This window comes from Lentinus tigrinus, assembly GCF_003813185.1.
Source record: "Lentinus tigrinus ALCF2SS1-7 unplaced genomic scaffold L226scaffold_44, whole genome shotgun sequence".
Lineage (NCBI taxonomy): Eukaryota > Fungi > Basidiomycota > Agaricomycetes > Polyporales > Polyporaceae > Lentinus > Lentinus tigrinus.
In genome coordinates, this window is record NW_027137953.1 from 119,073 (window position 1) to 134,497 (window position 15,425).

Below are 15,425 nucleotides of genomic sequence, written 5' to 3' on the forward strand. Positions count from 1 at the left end.
AGTCGGAAGTCGGAAGTCGGAAGTCGGGGTGGGGGGTTCGTACAGGATGTACGGCCGTCGTGCAGGTGGTGAAGCGACGAAGCCTGGTGCAGACCAGACTCAGAACTCAGAGCGCCATAATGTTGAATGACTGGGGGTGGTCACGACGCACTAGTACTAGTACTAGGCCGTGGCTAGCAGCTAGTACTAGCAGCTAGTGAAGGTGGTCAGCGGTGAGAACGCGGGTGATGTGTTCTAGCGGAAGAACCACCTGAGGGAAGATTCCGGCTGCAAGCGCCTGAAGCCAAGTTGAAGACTCAAGACGAGCGGGACGCTGGGTTCGGTCGGAGATCATCCCGGAGAATCGGCGCAGCTGAGGGTTTGATGTGCTTGAGGCCGGGTGAGACCAGTGTGCGCACTGATGCAGATGATTGCTGCGATGCTGCTCTTCATGCCTGAGTGAAGCGTCAACGGTCAGACCGCTGGGTGTGGCTCAGATGTACAGTAGACTGGGGATCGAACGACTCGGAACCGGATATGTTGACAGTTGAAGTCGCGGTCGCGGTCGCGCATGGAGATGTCGGATAGCAGCTGAAAGATGCGCGTGGCAAGAAGGATCCGGGAGAAGGAGGAGATCCGAGGGTGATCGCGAATGGACATTAACAGGGAGGGTATGTACTGACAGACGATAAGACGCGGAACGAGCGGATCAGAGTCGGGCTATTGAACGCCAGCGATGTGCGCGCGGGATGCTCTGCAACTATTACTTAGCGGGAATGGCAGAGAGGGAGAAAGAGGGTGCTGATGGTGCTGGTGGGCGGTCCGAGTGCGAGTTGTCCATGTCAGTGTGAGCGTCCCGGACGTAGTTATCGCCATTGGCCTGCACTGGACGCGAAGCGAGGCGGGAGGCGCAGAGGCGAGGTCGTCAGGCCGACGGTGAATTCTAGCGTGGCACGCTGCGACGGAGGATGCAGATGACCATGCAGCAGCGCCGACGTCATGCAGGCGGGCGAAATGCCCGCTTGTGACGCCGCCCTGCGAGGATGTGACGCGCTGACGCCGTCGACTAAAACGGGACAGAGTGCGTCCGTGGTTCGATCTGATGCTATCAGCCTCATATCGAGGGTGCGAACTTTATGGCCTTGCGCGACTTCTGCGGCGTGCGGGTGCAGTCCTGGGCGGGAGTGTGAGGACGAGCGCAAGAGAACAAACAAGTTGCACGGTGATGAGTTGGGGCCGCCGGCGCAGCAGAACGGACTCCAACACACCGGGGCCGGGGACTTGGAGGACTGGCGGATGGAGACAGGCGGGTGCGTTGGCAAAGGACCGGACAGTGCGATCTGGGGGAGCGATCGGAGAGGGAAGCGTGTCATCGCTGCTGGATGATGCGTCCTCGGTTGCTATGCAGACGTCAGAGCTTCTCGCGCACAAAGTCGGTTTGGGGGGCTCACAGCAATCAATCTCGGGGTGCACGCATAAATAGGCTAACAACTGCGCATCGTGTTCTTCCGCAGCAGTCTCCGTGCACTCGCTCGTCTTTCGTGTGGATGAACGCCCTTCTCGCGCCGTCCGCGCGCGACAAAGCACGACGGGCTGGTGCATCCCGTGCCACGAAGATCCGAAGAGCACGGCATCCAGGCGAATTTGCCCGCTTCGGACACGCTCTGACGTATTGATCTCCGACCACGATCTCGCAATAATGCAAATGACGTCGCCAACTCCACTACGTCTGCGTGCTCCACCCCCGTTCTCTCCCACCGCCCCCGCATCCCCAGAAACACGCATACACGCGAGGCGATACGCAGTGTGTCGATGGCAAGCACGCAACCGCCCCGATGCGACAGTGCGGGTGGCAAAAGTGAGGGCAGACAGCAGGATCAGACCGACGACACAGTGGGAAAGATGACGTCAGAGTCCCACGGGTGATTAATGTGTGACAAGGATTCACTAGCGAATTATCGGCCTTTGCGCATATCCCGTCCTTTACTTTCTTCCACCAACATCCCCCCACAAGTTCTCGACACCATGGCCGGCGACCACAAGGTCCGTCCCCCGTCCCCCTTCCCCTCCTCGTCGTCCCCCACAGCGAGCTCACCCCTCCCCGCAGTGCCCGGTGTGCCAATCCACCTTTACCCGGCCCCAACATGTCGCCCGACACATGCGCTCCCGTAAGTGCATTCTCCCCTCTCCACCACCCACTCTCCACTGCCGCGCTCCCCACCGCTCCCCGATCCCGACTCCCCCCCTGCTAACCGCCTCTGCCTTCTAGACACTGGAGATCGCCCATACAAGTGCCAGCATTGTGGCGATCAGTTCGCCAGAAGGCACGTCTCCATTCCAAGTCCCACAGACCACCTAGCGCTTCCAGTACTTACTCTCCCCCAGCGACCTTCTCTCACGACACATCAACAAGTGCCATGCCTCCGAAAAGCCCCCAACCACCACCGCTCCCTCCAGACGCAAGGGCTTTGCCGCAGCTTCCCGCGCAACTACCTCCAAGCAAGCCTGCGACCAGTGTGTCACCTCTAGTCTTCCTTGCGACGGCGCGAACCCATGTTGTACGTCTCTTCCTCTCTCTTCCCTCTTCCCTCTTCCCTCACACCCCCTCAGCAAAGTGCGTTCAGCGAAAGTGTCGATGCACTTACGTCAAGTTCCATCGTCAAACCGCTCCTGCTGGTCCTGGTCATCCGCTGCCTCCCTCCCTTCCGCCCGCAGGCGTCGCACGACACTCCATCTCCCTCGGCGCTCCAAGACTTCCAGACGACTTCCTTCTTGCCCCGCCTCCAGGTACGATGAATTTGTCTTCCATGTATGCGCCCCAGCATCAGTACGCTATCCACTCGTCCGCCGTCTACCCCCACGACTATACATCCCTCCCTCCCCTCGCCTCCGCCCTCGCTCCCTCCGAGAGTCCGATGCCTTCGGTTCTTCAAGGGCAGCATCGCGACGTTATCGACAACCCAGATGCCATGGCCCGCATGCGTGCTCAGGCTGAACTCCTCAGCCGTGCCGGCGTCATGCAAAACGGCAGTCTCACCCTTGCGCAGCCTGCGCCCTCCATTGACACCAGCGGCGCCCTCCCTGGTCTCTACGCCGCCGCCGCCGGTGCCCAGGATGCCCAGTATGATCGTCAGTATGATCGGTATACCCTTCCTCCACCAGTGCAGTGGGAGGCTCAGCGCCACTACTCTCAGAAGGATTTTGAGGAGCCGTACGGCCCACGCAGTCAGAGTCACCCTACGACGGTCTCCTACTCTGCGGCGGGTGCTGCCGGCGGCGAACCCTCCCTGCAAACGCACCCGCCGACCGCCGTCGCGTCCTCCTCATACCACACAGGCGCTGCTTCCGGCGCACCGTATCCTCATGGCGCCGCTACGTCATTGTACACGCAACAACAAGCTCAGCCTCGCTCTGACGACATGTCGGGCTCAGAGGGCGAGTTTAGCAGTGACGCAGCTAGCACGGGTACTGGGCATAGCCACTCGATCCCCAGTAGCGCCAACTCCAGTGCCGTCCATTTGCCGCTACCCGGATTCAATAACCTCCGCACTCGGGCCGACATGGGCGGGAAAGAGCACGAGCAGCAGCGATACCAGGGCGAAGGCCAGAGTACGAACTCCCACGAGGGTGAGGGTGGTTTCTCGTCCGCCTTCGGGCTCATGAGCCTCGACGACCCGAACGTCCTCGCTGGGCTGTCCAACGACGGCCAGCCATTCTTCTCGGGGTTTCCGTTCTCGCCTGGCAACTCGACCAACGGGCTCTCGCTCGCCACCCCGACGCAGGACCTCATCGCACAGCTCAAGAGCGCGGGCGGTCGCGAAGGGATGGACAGCAAGGAGATGCGCGACTTTTGGAAAATGTACCTCAAGACGCCGCTCACGGGTCCGAACTCGTCGGGGGGAGGAGGCGGCATCATGTTTCCGTTGCAGACTCCGACTGGTCCGGGCTCGCAGCTCGGCCACGGCATGGTCGGAGCTGGGAGGCCAAGCCCGCCGCGCAGGCACTCCCGCGTCGCAAGCCTGCCCAGCATGAAGACGCCGCCACTGTTCGCAGAGGAGCGGCTCGGCTCGTACGCCCGTCCGTCGACGGGAGACGCCTCGCAATCGCAAGACCCCCATGCCAACGCGTACCAAGGCCAGCCGCAGCAGGGCGGGTACAACTCGACCGTGCGCACGACGCTGCACGACACGGAGGACCTCAAGAGCTACGAGCAGGCCGTGCTCGCGCGCAACGCGCCGATGCAGCTCAACCTCGTGCGGAAACGCAAGGAGTCGGTCGTGAGCGGGCAGGGCGCGGGAAAGAGCAAGAGCATGAGCCCCGTCGTGCCCCCCGCGGCGTTCGCCCGCCCGCCGTCGACGAGCCTCCCCGGGACGGGGATGAGCAAGATCGCGGAGCTCCTGAACCGGCCCGCGTCGAGCTCGAGCGCGGGCACGGCGGCGAGCAGCGCCGGCTCGGTGTCGGTGTCGGTGTCGGTGTCCCACTCTGTGTCTGGACCCCCCTCGGACGCGGGCGCGGCGCTGGGCCAGGCGAGCTCGTCGCTCGCACATGCGTTTGGGGGCGAGCACGCTCAGGCTCAGGCGGACCAGGCGGACTCGTACGAGTACATGGCCCAGCAGCAACAGCAACAGCAGCAGACGTCGTCGTCGGCGTCGTTCCGGCCGTCGTTCAAGCGGCTCGCGTCGCAGACCCTGGGGCCCGCTAATGCGAAGCGCGCGCTGCTCGGGCCTGCGGGGTGGGACCATGATGAGGTCGACGATGTCGAGGAGGAGGAGGACGGGGGCGAGTATGACTATGAGGATGACGAGGGGGAGGGGGAGGGCGAGACGGAGAGGGCGAGGGAGAGGGAGAGGGAGAGGGAGGAGGAGGAGAGGCGAGACCGTGATCGTGACCGTGACTGTGACCGCGCCATGGGGTCGCTGAGGCACGGGGTTGCGGCTGGGGCGGGAGGGTATGGTGTCGGCGACGCCGCCGCTGCTGCTGCTGCCAGTGATTCGCCCCGTGCGCGGATGGCGGCTGGCGCTGGTCTGCCCACTCACAGCTGAGTTGGCTCGTTGCTGGCGGAGTCGCGAGCCGCGAGTCGTTTGCGTTGCCCCCACCGGCGCCGCGCCCCTCGCCGTCCTGCACGTGCGGTGTACGGTGTGCGGTGTGCGGGGACGCGACGCGACTGGTGTGGGTTGTGAGCTGCGGGGTAGTGGGGACTGCGAGGGACGTGGACATTGCCGACGCAGTTCCTCCCAGTTCTGGCACGACTTGGTGGTGGTGGTGATAATGATGATGATACATAGGTGGCGGTGATGCGCATACGCACACACGCACACACGCATACACGCACATGCGGACGGACTTGACTTGCGCACGGCCCAGTGCTAGCAGCTACAGTAACATACGCCGCGGCGCGATGCGTGCGAGGAGGGCGGTGATACGGTGATACGGTTAACGGTGATGCGTACTGTATTTGTAGCAAGTAGTCGTAGTAGGAGGAGGCTTACGGTTTGCTGTTTGCGATTTTGCGTTTTGCGATTTGCGATTTTGCGATTTTGCGATTTGCGATGTGGTTATATAACGTACTCTACAAGTACAAGGACAGGCGGCCGCGGGTGGGCGGGTGTGCGGGTGGGAGGACTGCCCCGCGGGCGTGTAATTGCTTGTCGGTTTCGGTTTTCGGTTTTCGGTTTTCGTTCTTCTTTTTCTTCGCTCGTACTATGTTCAACGTTCGATTTTCGTGCTATCTAGTCTTGGCTCTCGATTCTCGACTCTCGACTTGACTCTCCAGATTTGGTCTGTGTGTTCTTTTTGCTCAGCGTACGTACGTGCGCACCGTCGAATTTATTGTATTGTGTTTCCGCTGGTTGGGGTTCTTGCGTGGGAGACATCGTCATTCGGTCAATGGTCGATGGTGCTTTCTTGAGCGGGTCAAGCTTCAAGGTGGGGTGAACACGTACGTTGGGAGGAGACAAGCTTCGAGTGAGGTGAGGTGAGATTAGATTAGATTAGATTGGATTGGATTGGATTGGATTGGATTGGATTGGATACGAGGAGATCCTTCTCTGGCGCTATTAGTATCTCGAGTTCAGTCCGCTTTGAACGCTATGTACTAGGTTGTCCTCCGCATCCACGCTGGCAGTCCAAGATCATGCATGTTGCGAAGGATCAAGGTGGGGATGTGGACTCCACGCACGGACTCGCGGACACACGGATACATGTGCTCACACACGGTCCCCCATGAACAGCGGCCAAGGATTATCGATTAACGATTAACCTCGAAAATCAAGATGTTTGGCGTTGTGCTCGGCTCCCTCGTCCAAGCCACGACGGTGACGCTGCAAGTTGCAAGGGCTGCCGACGAGTCACGGCGACTCCCTGACGGTGCTGCGGCTGCGGCTGCCGGGACCAACGGTGTGGCTCGTTTCGAGCTTCAGAATCGCTGTCAGGCTCTCAAGCTGCAAGAAGCTCGCTTCGGTGAGTTGTGCGATTTGGCATTTTCTGCGCCTCTGCTCACGATATGTTGCCGTAGATCACTGCACCGAGTGCCACGCCGGACTCTGATGCGGACGCGGACTGGACGTGTCCCCTGGGCTATAGGCTATATGCGCGCGGTCCGAGTCGCACTTGAGCTCCTCCCGAGTCGAGTGCCCACACTCCACCGCTTCGCCGTTCGCGAGGGGCCGTGGACGAGCCTGGCGACCGTCACGACGAGCACGCGTCACCTAAGTACTCGGAGGACAACATTGACACGCTGGCAGGCCGCAGGATTCGGAGCTCGTACATAGTACCAAGATGTGTACCAAGAAGGTGGACGATGTCGATATCCCGGTGGGCCGTAGAGCATTCGAGGCTGAGGGGATCACCAAACTCTCCACAACGCCAGCTCCGTGTGGAAAATCGAGAGCCTTCCTGAGTCCTCGCTTCCATTGGTATTGCGACCCGCGCTGCTAGCGGCCGTCTTTCTGGCTGCTAGTGGTCGTCACAGTCGTCTGTCCCAGATACTCTTTTTCCCCTTCATCTTGGCTCGCCCGGGCCGTTGGAGTAGAGAGGCTCCGCAGGCTTGTCTACTACGACTCGGACGAGGGGCCTGATTGACGAAAACGCCGCTCTTCTGCACGGCAGGCGCGTTGGCAGCGCGGCGACGGTACTACTACGCTGTGGTGTCGTCATCGGTGCCAACCGGGAGCTGTTGCTCACTGGCGTAAGTTGAGCGTAAGCTTCAATATGTCCAGCGCGCCTGACGTTGGCTCAAAGAGCTAATATTGCTGCTCTTCTCCTTCCTCGCCTTCCTCGTTTGTGAGATCGTCCGCTGACTCGGAGCCTGATCTGACGGCATGTCGACGTCACCGAAAGCTGGATGGCCGTCGCTGGGAAGTGGTGGTTCACGTTAAAGCGCAAGGTTCGTCCGCTATAGTGGTTCGCTGATATTAATGAATGACAGATGACCGGTAACCTGCCAGGTACGCTTACTCGACGACTACCCTCCGTCACGCCTGAATAGTACATACTCAGCTCAGCACATCGGCGGCCCTGCAATAGCCTTCCAGTGGCTTCTTCGCAGTGCGGGACATGTGCATGCTCATATCCGCGTCCACCCCCTCGGAGCCTGTGATCGCTGGTGCCCTATTAACGGTGCCATTCGTCGCCCACTGCAGCCGTCCCGCCTTCCTGAGGAGATCCTCACGGACGCCGTGACACCAACTTGAAGTACTTTCCCCGGCTTTGGGCCTTCGCGAATCGCAGCGCTTCCGTCTCGCTTCTCTGGCTCCACTCCAAGCCACCGACCGACGTCGACGACGACCACCTCGCACCACGCGCCAGGCCATATGAGCATCCACGCGACACGGACTCGGACGCCTTGCGACATGTACGGAAGCATGTCTTGCTACTTGCAGCCACGACCATGCTTCCGGACACCGCGCGGCGCGGATCACTGGCAGCTGGAGGGCCTCGTTGGCCAATCACGTTGGCCGCTCCACCCGTTTGTGCGTGTGTGATTCGACGGCGCCACCTGTTTGTCCGCTCCACCGTGAGCGCCGCTGCATGCACAACTTGAGGCCTCGCGCGGTGACCGGTGACGGAGGACGTACTGTACATACGTATGTGACGTCGATGGCGTCGCGATGCATGCAAGCCTCGTGCAGTCTGCGCAACGTGTTACGTGACTCGGAGCTTGGCGCGAGCTCGGGAGTCGGAGGTCGACATAGACGGCAGGTGAGTAGGTTTCGATAAGCTCGTTCGCTCGAGACTAATGCAAATGAATGTCCTTTCTTTCGGTTTGGTCAATCGTAGCGGAGGCGATTGGCTGCGCAGATGCACTGTGTGGTCATCTGCGCTGCATGAGTTGTTACCTGGGGTCACGGGGATGGCAGTATGTCAGTATCGTGCGGTTTCCGCACGCTTCTATTGCTGTATCACCGGTGACCCCACGACTCTTGAGCTGGATGTGGAAGGTTACCGTAACACGTCCGCGGTGGTGAGAGACCGGGGACAAACGTAACAGCGGGCTACACGGTGACGAACGAAGGCTGCCGGATTGCGATTGGACCATGGATTGTCAACCCAGCACGAGCACGGAGAACGCCGATCACGAAAGAACGTGCGGGGTACGTGCGGGGTAGCAGGCCCCCTCAATACATAGGTATGCAACCGTTTGGCCCGGGCGTCGGTTGATGTTGATGTTGACCATTCACTACCCCCCTAGATACGGCGAACGTTCGCTGAGCTCCCTTCCCGGGGCCCTCGAGAACATACCCCAATACTCCCCGGGAGCTATACCCCATGTGGATCTCTCGACGCCCCCGCTACGCGCTTCCACACGTCGACACCCTCCCATGTGTCGCGCTCTCGGACGGTCGCATGGGTCCGGATCTGCAGATAAGTCGCCGTCCGACTCCTATCAGTGTGCGTGGGCGCAACGACGTCACACCGGTCCATCTCATCATGTACGCGAGTATCGAGTATGTGACACCCGCCAAGACGTTACCGTACGCATCCGCAGATCCTCTCGCTGCTGCTGACACTGGTGGTCGCCGCCCTTCCGGTAAGCCCGAGCTCGAAATCCCGTCCCACGGTCAGGCTATTACCAGTGGCAGCGGCCAGCCCGGGGTTCAAGCCATACGGTCGACCGTAGAGTAACGCTCCTCGCCCCGACTCAAGTATCCTCCGGGACAGTAGACAGCGTTGGGGGGGACTCGGACACGCACAAACCACGTCGGAGATCTAGGCTCTGGATTCTGGAACGCCATGCATCTAACGCCCAGGCCAGGCACCGTGTGCCGGTGTTGCGGTGAGTGTCTGCTGTTCGTTGTCCGTTGTTTGTTTGACGCATCATCTCTCATCTGCAACTTGTCAGGAGCCGATCTCCCGTGCTCTGTCTGGAGACTGGAGACTGGAGACCGTCTCCCGGGCCTGCAGATTTGTGCACGGTGCCACGGTTCGCGGGTCGGCGACTCGGATGGCTGGTCGATGGAGGTCGAGCTCGCGTAACATTCTCCGGCAGCGACGACGACGTGTGTGTCTCCGGCACGGGCCTGGAGTGGTGGGTGCGCTGGAGTAAAGTACTAGTGGATTGATGGACCGTAAACTATGAAGTAGCGCAGGCGAACGCCGCATATCGAGACAATCACATTCTGTACTGTCAGCAGTACTAGTTCTGCCAGCGTCTGGATATTGAATCTCGGTTGTGGCGTAGCATAGACATCATTCCGACTCCAGAGTGCGTGCCCTGCATTAACTCATAGTTCAATGCTCATAGATAGGTAGCAGACAGTTCGTCAGCATAATAATCGATGGTTCTTATTCTCCTGAGTCGCGGTAGTTACTAGTCGTAGAGAGACGCAACTGAGACAATCTCCACTCCTTTCATCTGACTGCCTTCATTGACATTCACGACCCCACCACAAGTCCATGGAACCATGATGTCGACAGGGCCATGGACCGGGAGGGCGTTGCGGCGCTGCATCACCCATATCACACCGAAGGAAGAGGATAGTAGTAAATACGATGTATGGTCAAGAAGAGAACGGCGAACTGTCACAATTTAGCAGAGACCTCGCTCGCTCCAAACGCCAGCCTGAAATTCATCTCAGCCCGCGCCCTGAAGTCCGCCCGCGCGAATTCGACCTCTCCCTCCGCCTTCGCCAAGTCCCCGCCCTCGACCCACCGACGGAACGCCTCGGCGTCGACCGCGCGCGTCGGCTTGCAGCTCGTGTGCGACCAGCTGGCGTGCTCGAGGAGGTACAGCGCGCACGAGACGATGGCGAAGTAGTTGAGCACGACACACGGGAGGAGCGGGTTCGCCGCGCCCTCGGCGAAGTACCCCGGGAGCTTGTCGAGTGCGCGGGAGAGCATGTCGGATGCGCGCTGCGAGTCCTGTCTGAGCTGGGACGGTACGCTCGCGAGCACGGCTCGTGCCCACTGTCGTGTGTGCTATCGTCAGCCGATTTGTCTTGGTATCAGAGGAGAGGCTAGAGCTACTCACCGACATGTAGTGCGCAACCGCCTGTGGATCCTTCGTGACCGCTCGGACGAGGTCCAGCCCACAGATGTTGATCGTGCCCTCCCAAATCTTCTCGACCGAAGCATCCCGGATGAGCCTGAACAACAAGAAGTGAGCACTGGGCCTCCTTCCTTCTGATGTACGAACGCAAGCCACGCACCGCCCAATGCCCGCGGCGTCTCCTCCATATACCCCAGGCCCCCCAGCGCGCCCATCGCCCGCTCCATCCCGCCCGTCGCCCGCTCCGCCGCATACGCCTTCACCGCCGGCGTCAGCATCCTCAACCGCGCCTCCTCCCCGACACCCGCCGCCCCGCACTCGCTCTTCCCGAGCAGCACGGCCGCCCCGAACGTCAGGTGCGCCAGCGCGTGCAGCATGGTCGACCCGCCGCCTACCGCGATGGCGCGCACCCCCGCGTACCCGCGCGCGCTGCAGCGACCCGACAGAGTGCACAGCCGAGTGCACGCGCGTGATGTTGAGCATCTGCGCGATGCACTTCACGCCCTCGCCCGGCGGGCCGAGCAGCCACGCGCGGGTGCCGCGCAGCTCGAGCTCGGCGGTGGGGACCCCGTGCGTGCCGACTTTGTTCTTGAGGCGGTGCATGCGGACCCCGTTGGAGAGCGGGGTGGGGTACGGATAAGATGAGGGCGCCTTGCGGAGCGGGACGAAGAAGCGCGAGCCGGGATCGCGGGCGGTGCGCGCGCGAGGGCGACAGCGATGTTGCCCTCGGCGGCGCTCGAGAACCATTTGAGGCCGTCGAGGATGTATGGCGGGCCGAGGTCGGTGCTGGTGCGCGCGGTGGGGGACGCGGTCGTTTCGGTGAGGGAGACGTCGGACCCCCCGGGGCGCTCGGTCATCGATCATCCATTGTCCGGAGAGGAACGCGGTGGACGGGTCGCGGCTGACGATGCGCGGGAGGATCTCGGTTTTCATGGCGTCTGCCGAAGAGCTCGATGACTAGTAGACGTGAGGCGAGGGTGTCAGAGGACACTTCACTAGAGGATGGGTGTGTGAGTATGCGACTTACGGCGCGCCGCCCCGTCGGTCATACCCATAGGACACACAATCTAAGTAGGTAAGCAGCAAGCTCGTGCTGTCAGTGAAAAGAGTTCCAACGATACTGTGCGGCGAGGAGAAGGAGACTGACCACGTGGCTGTCGCCAATCATAACCATCGCGCGCGCGAGCTGGAACGTCCGGCTGTGCTCGCCATACTTGCGCTCGAACGCAATGGCGGTATACCCTTCTCGCACGGCAAACGTCTTCAGCTGCCGCCAGCCCTTGGAGGTGTGCAGGCGGTCGACACGCGGGCCGAACTCGTTGTACTGCGTCAAGGTCGCGGCGTGGACCAGCGGCGCGAGGGGGCGTATCTCTATGTAGGTAGAGGCAGACACATCAGACGTGAATGAGCAGCAACTGGGATCAAGGGCACGCGCAGACGTACCCTCGACGAGGACGTGCCCGAGGCGCGTCAGATCCTCGCTCAATTCATGGTTTACTCTGTGAAAAGGTCAGCGTGAGTCTAGTTCTCGGATCAGCGGGAAGTGAAGTGGAACATACGCCTGGGGGAGGATCCTCTCCAGCAAGCTCGGAAGGACAGGGTCGTCGAGGTAGGGATGCTCAACTATATATGGTTTCTATGTGGGCAAGGTCTCATATATCAGTCTCCGAAAGTCATCATACTATGTAGTGCGCAGGCATAAGTTAAAGCGCCAGGACCAACCGGCTGGAATCCGTCTTCGACGCGCATCACTGTGTAACTGTGTTCTCGTTCTCGTTCAATATCCCCTGCACGTGGACGCGGAACTTGAAGCTTGAAGAGACGGAGCGAATATGGAATGGTCGACGGCCTTCGACGGCTGGCCAGAGATCCCTACTTATACGCTGTAACGCAGCGTCCAAAAGGAGATGGCCATGGAATCCGTCTCCGCGCTCTGCTGGCGGTACGCCCATAACCCACCCTGCACAGGGACACCCCCGGCGCCGGCGCTGTAACGTTTGCATTCTTCCAGTTCAATGCGCCAGGCGAGAGGGGGGTAGATGGCCGCTCTGAGACGACCCGAGGACTAATGAGGTCGACGAACGAGCTTCGAAAGAGGCGAGGCCCCTGTGCGCACAGTGCCGACGCGACAATTTGCACAAGGCCGCGCGGATGGCCAATGTTCGATGGCCCGCTTGCTCCGCTTACAGCACGTACCAGAGGTCTTGTGGAGCGAGAGATGTTCGACTCTGCGACGACGATCCCGGGGATGCCCTGCGGGTACCACGGATTGCAGGGTGGTTAGGGCCGCTCGTGAATCGTGATCCACGTTACCAGATTGGCCTTGAACGTGTGTATCAATTTGATCATTGGGTTGTCGTACGAGTGAAACCCACTCAAGATGTCTGGGCCCCGGGCAGCGGAGGAAAGCAGGTTTCGCCGCGGCACCTCGTATGGTGAACGCTGAACGTGAAGATAGTTCAAAATTTGAATACCGGATAGCGAACAACCGATCCTCGTCAAATTCGCTTGGGGTCCATGCGTCCGGCGTCCGGTGCCACATGTAACAGCAGACATAAGTAGCAATGGCAGCAGTTACGTCGCAGGCGTTGCAAGGTTAGTGACACCGGAATGTATGAAATCGCCGAGTTTCGCCGTGGCCGACCCAGAACGCACCTTGTCGCGAACTGGTTTCGGGCGCGCCGAGGACCAACAGGCTCGAGCGCAAAGTCCCCGGAGAATAGACTAGGGAATTTGCCTTCAGTAAGGACCAGTCGACCAGGGAACTGAGTAGAAGGGATACTTGAGGAGGGCGGACAAAGTCGCGGCCCACTTCACATAGGAGAGTGAAGCACGAAGGCAATATACTCACTGGATTCTATGCTGCGAGGGCCGCCTCACTTGCCACAGCTTCTAAGGTGACGGACAAGGACGTTACAACTTCGTCGTGCCTGCTCAGCGTCACCTCCAGCGCGGCACAGCGAGACAGAAGGTGGGAACGTACGATACTGAGAACACGTCCAAGCCCAAACACGCGTGACTTGTCCGGAGAAAATGAGGACGGAAACGACTCTAATGAGAGCGACGATGCATATACGCGAGGCCCGAGCAGCACTTCAGGGGCGTGATACATAGTCCAATTAAGGCGATCTACATGTTCCAAAGGTGTGCGTAAAACGCACGAATCTATTGGATGTTGTACCCAATGAGACTTCTGCGACCAATGATCTCGCCAATCTACCGTCTTTCGTCAGCTGTGCCAAGCGAACCTAGAGAGCAGGAGGGACACACCTTGAAGATACCGTACGCCTCGAGCGCGTAGATGCCGACCTTGGTGAGGTCGCCCGAGCGCGCGAGCTCGCGCCAGTACTGCGGGTTCCGTGCACGTGCCCAGAGGGAGGAGTAGACGGACTGGAAGGTGGAGAGCGAAGGAGGCTGGAGGCGCTCCGCAACGTAGACCTGCTTGAGGACCTCCCGGAAGACGGCAAAGTTGTACGCCAGGGGCTCGCGGTACGCTGCAGAGTCCCAGAACGCGCATTCAGCTCAGCTCAGAAAATGAGTGGTGCTATCCTTCGTGCCAGTCCTGGGTGCTCGCGACAACGCGAGCCGGCGTCCAGCATTGACACGACACGCGAGTTGCACACGAGAGCGTACTCACCTCCGAGCGAAGCAGCCGCCTTCTCTCCTACGGGGCCAAGGAGCCTCTTCCCGGTCTCAACAGCCTGACCAAAGCCCTTCTGAGCGGAGGCAAGGGCGTCCTGGGCCTTTTTCTGGATCTCCTCTGCGCTGGGTGTCGACGACGCGAAACGCTGGTGCAAACGAGAGTGGGACTGGGGGAGGCGGCGAGGGCGGACGGCCTGCGTCAGGCGGGCGGAGAGAGGGCGCACCATGGCTTCGGGGGCGCGGAGGATGGGAAGAAGGTGGTGGTCGCTGTTGGGATTGACGAGAGCGTCGGCCGAGACAGTGACGAGCCCTCCCGACGCCCATTTTACTCACGCATCGGCTCTTTCCGGAACCGGGCTTGCGCGCCAGTCCAACGACTGACCTGGGCCATCTCACCGGATACCACATGCCACATCTTCTCAGTTTCTGTGCGCAATCGGAATAGTGCTATTCGATGCGTGTATAGCAGCAGAAAGATGACGGTAAGATGCCAGCAAGAAGGGCCGACGACGAGACCTACCTTATCAGGGGCGGAAGAGCGCCGATTCACTTCAAGTGCTACGCTCTGATATCATTGCCTAACTTATCAGTTACCGCGATGTCTGCAAGCACCTTCAGCATCGAACTCACGGACAGAGAACGTTTGATCAAAGCGGCGTTCGAAGGTGAGTATGCTACCATCATCACGATCCATGGTTAGATCACAGACTGATCCTGTCGCAGCAAAGGAGTTCGCTTACAGCCGCTACTCTAACTTCAGGGTTGGCGCAGCCTTGCTCACCACGACAGGAGAGATCGTCAAAGGCGCAAACATCGAGAATGCGTCATATGGTAAGGATACTTGACTCTCCACCAGAATCTGCGAGCTGACGAGGAACTCAGGCGGAACCATTTGCGCTGAACGGACGGCATTCGTCAAGGCTGTGGTAGGCTGCACATCGATTTCCGGACGAGTCTGCGCTGACTTCGTTTCCAACAGAGCGAAGGAAAACGCTCCTTCACTGGTCTCGCCGTGGTCACGTACGTGGCCATCTTCTCTCTGTTCTCAGCCGATTGACGTTGTCCTCAGCGACGTCGAGTCCGCGATCTCTCCATGCGGCATGTGCCGTCAGGTCATTCGCGAGTTCTGCGCCCAGGCGATGCCGATCCTGCTCGTTCCCGCTGACTACGAGAAGCAACTCGCGGACGGCGTGGCGGACGGCGGGGTCAAGGAGACCTGCATCGGCGCGCTGCTCCCGGACGGCTTCGGGCCGGAAGATCTCGACCGTCCGAGGGTTCAGTGAGAGATTCATTCAGAGGTGAGTATGTTCGGTTGGAC

At 60.3% G+C, this 15,425-nt stretch overlaps 6 protein-coding genes across 6 annotated transcripts; 3 read left to right on the forward strand and 3 right to left on the reverse strand.

Moving 5' to 3' along the window:
- Positions 1 to 876: 876 nt before the first annotated feature.
- Positions 877 to 2,097, reverse strand: L226DRAFT_267540 (uncharacterized protein). Its single transcript, XM_067673444.1, has 2 exons — positions 1,431 to 2,097; positions 877 to 1,379 (listed from the first exon to the last, which is right to left on the reverse strand). Exons 1-2 carry the CDS (start codon positions 1,762 to 1,764, stop codon positions 1,114 to 1,116), a joined length of 600 nt encoding a protein of 199 aa, XP_067530294.1. The 5' UTR covers positions 1,765 to 2,097; the 3' UTR covers positions 877 to 1,113.
- On the forward strand, positions 1,679 to 5,221 carry L226DRAFT_267498 (uncharacterized protein). Its single transcript, XM_067673443.1, has 5 exons — positions 1,679 to 2,022; positions 2,087 to 2,147; positions 2,249 to 2,303; positions 2,365 to 2,537; positions 2,590 to 5,221. The coding sequence occupies exons 1-5, from the start codon at positions 1,909 to 1,911 to the stop codon at positions 5,019 to 5,021; spliced, it is 2,835 nt and encodes a 944-aa protein (XP_067530295.1). The 5' UTR covers positions 1,679 to 1,908; the 3' UTR covers positions 5,022 to 5,221.
- Positions 5,222 to 6,251: 1,030 nt separating this feature from the next.
- On the forward strand, positions 6,252 to 6,525 carry L226DRAFT_575377 (uncharacterized protein; the record flags this gene model as incomplete). Its single annotated transcript, XM_067685183.1, has 2 exons — positions 6,252 to 6,438; positions 6,494 to 6,525. The coding sequence occupies 2 exons, from the start codon at positions 6,252 to 6,254 to the stop codon at positions 6,523 to 6,525; spliced, it is 219 nt and encodes a 72-aa protein (XP_067530296.1).
- A 3,421-nt stretch (positions 6,526 to 9,946) lies between these two features.
- Positions 9,947 to 12,214, reverse strand: L226DRAFT_555071 (acyl-CoA dehydrogenase NM domain-like protein; the record flags this gene model as incomplete). The annotated part of the gene is given in 11 exon segments (XM_067683038.1): positions 9,947 to 10,383; positions 10,448 to 10,562; positions 10,658 to 10,856; positions 10,876 to 11,116; positions 11,179 to 11,313; positions 11,372 to 11,403; positions 11,493 to 11,532; positions 11,613 to 11,836; positions 11,909 to 11,964; positions 12,025 to 12,101; positions 12,188 to 12,214. The coding sequence occupies 11 exon segments, from the start codon at positions 12,212 to 12,214 to the stop codon at positions 10,000 to 10,002; spliced, it is 1,530 nt and encodes a 509-aa protein (XP_067530297.1). The 3' UTR covers positions 9,947 to 9,999.
- A 1,416-nt stretch (positions 12,215 to 13,630) lies between these two features.
- Positions 13,631 to 14,334, reverse strand: L226DRAFT_548042 (uncharacterized protein; the record flags this gene model as incomplete). Its single annotated transcript, XM_067682556.1, has 3 exons — positions 13,631 to 13,681; positions 13,736 to 13,959; positions 14,103 to 14,334. 3 exons carry the CDS (start codon positions 14,332 to 14,334, stop codon positions 13,631 to 13,633), a joined length of 507 nt encoding a protein of 168 aa, XP_067530298.1.
- Positions 14,335 to 14,705: 371 nt separating this feature from the next.
- Positions 14,706 to 15,390, forward strand: L226DRAFT_471308 (cytidine deaminase; the record flags this gene model as incomplete). Its single annotated transcript, XM_067676370.1, has 5 exons — positions 14,706 to 14,772; positions 14,831 to 14,938; positions 14,990 to 15,033; positions 15,087 to 15,127; positions 15,177 to 15,390. 5 exons carry the CDS (start codon positions 14,706 to 14,708, stop codon positions 15,388 to 15,390), a joined length of 474 nt encoding a protein of 157 aa, XP_067530299.1.
- Positions 15,391 to 15,425: the final 35 nt, after the last annotated feature.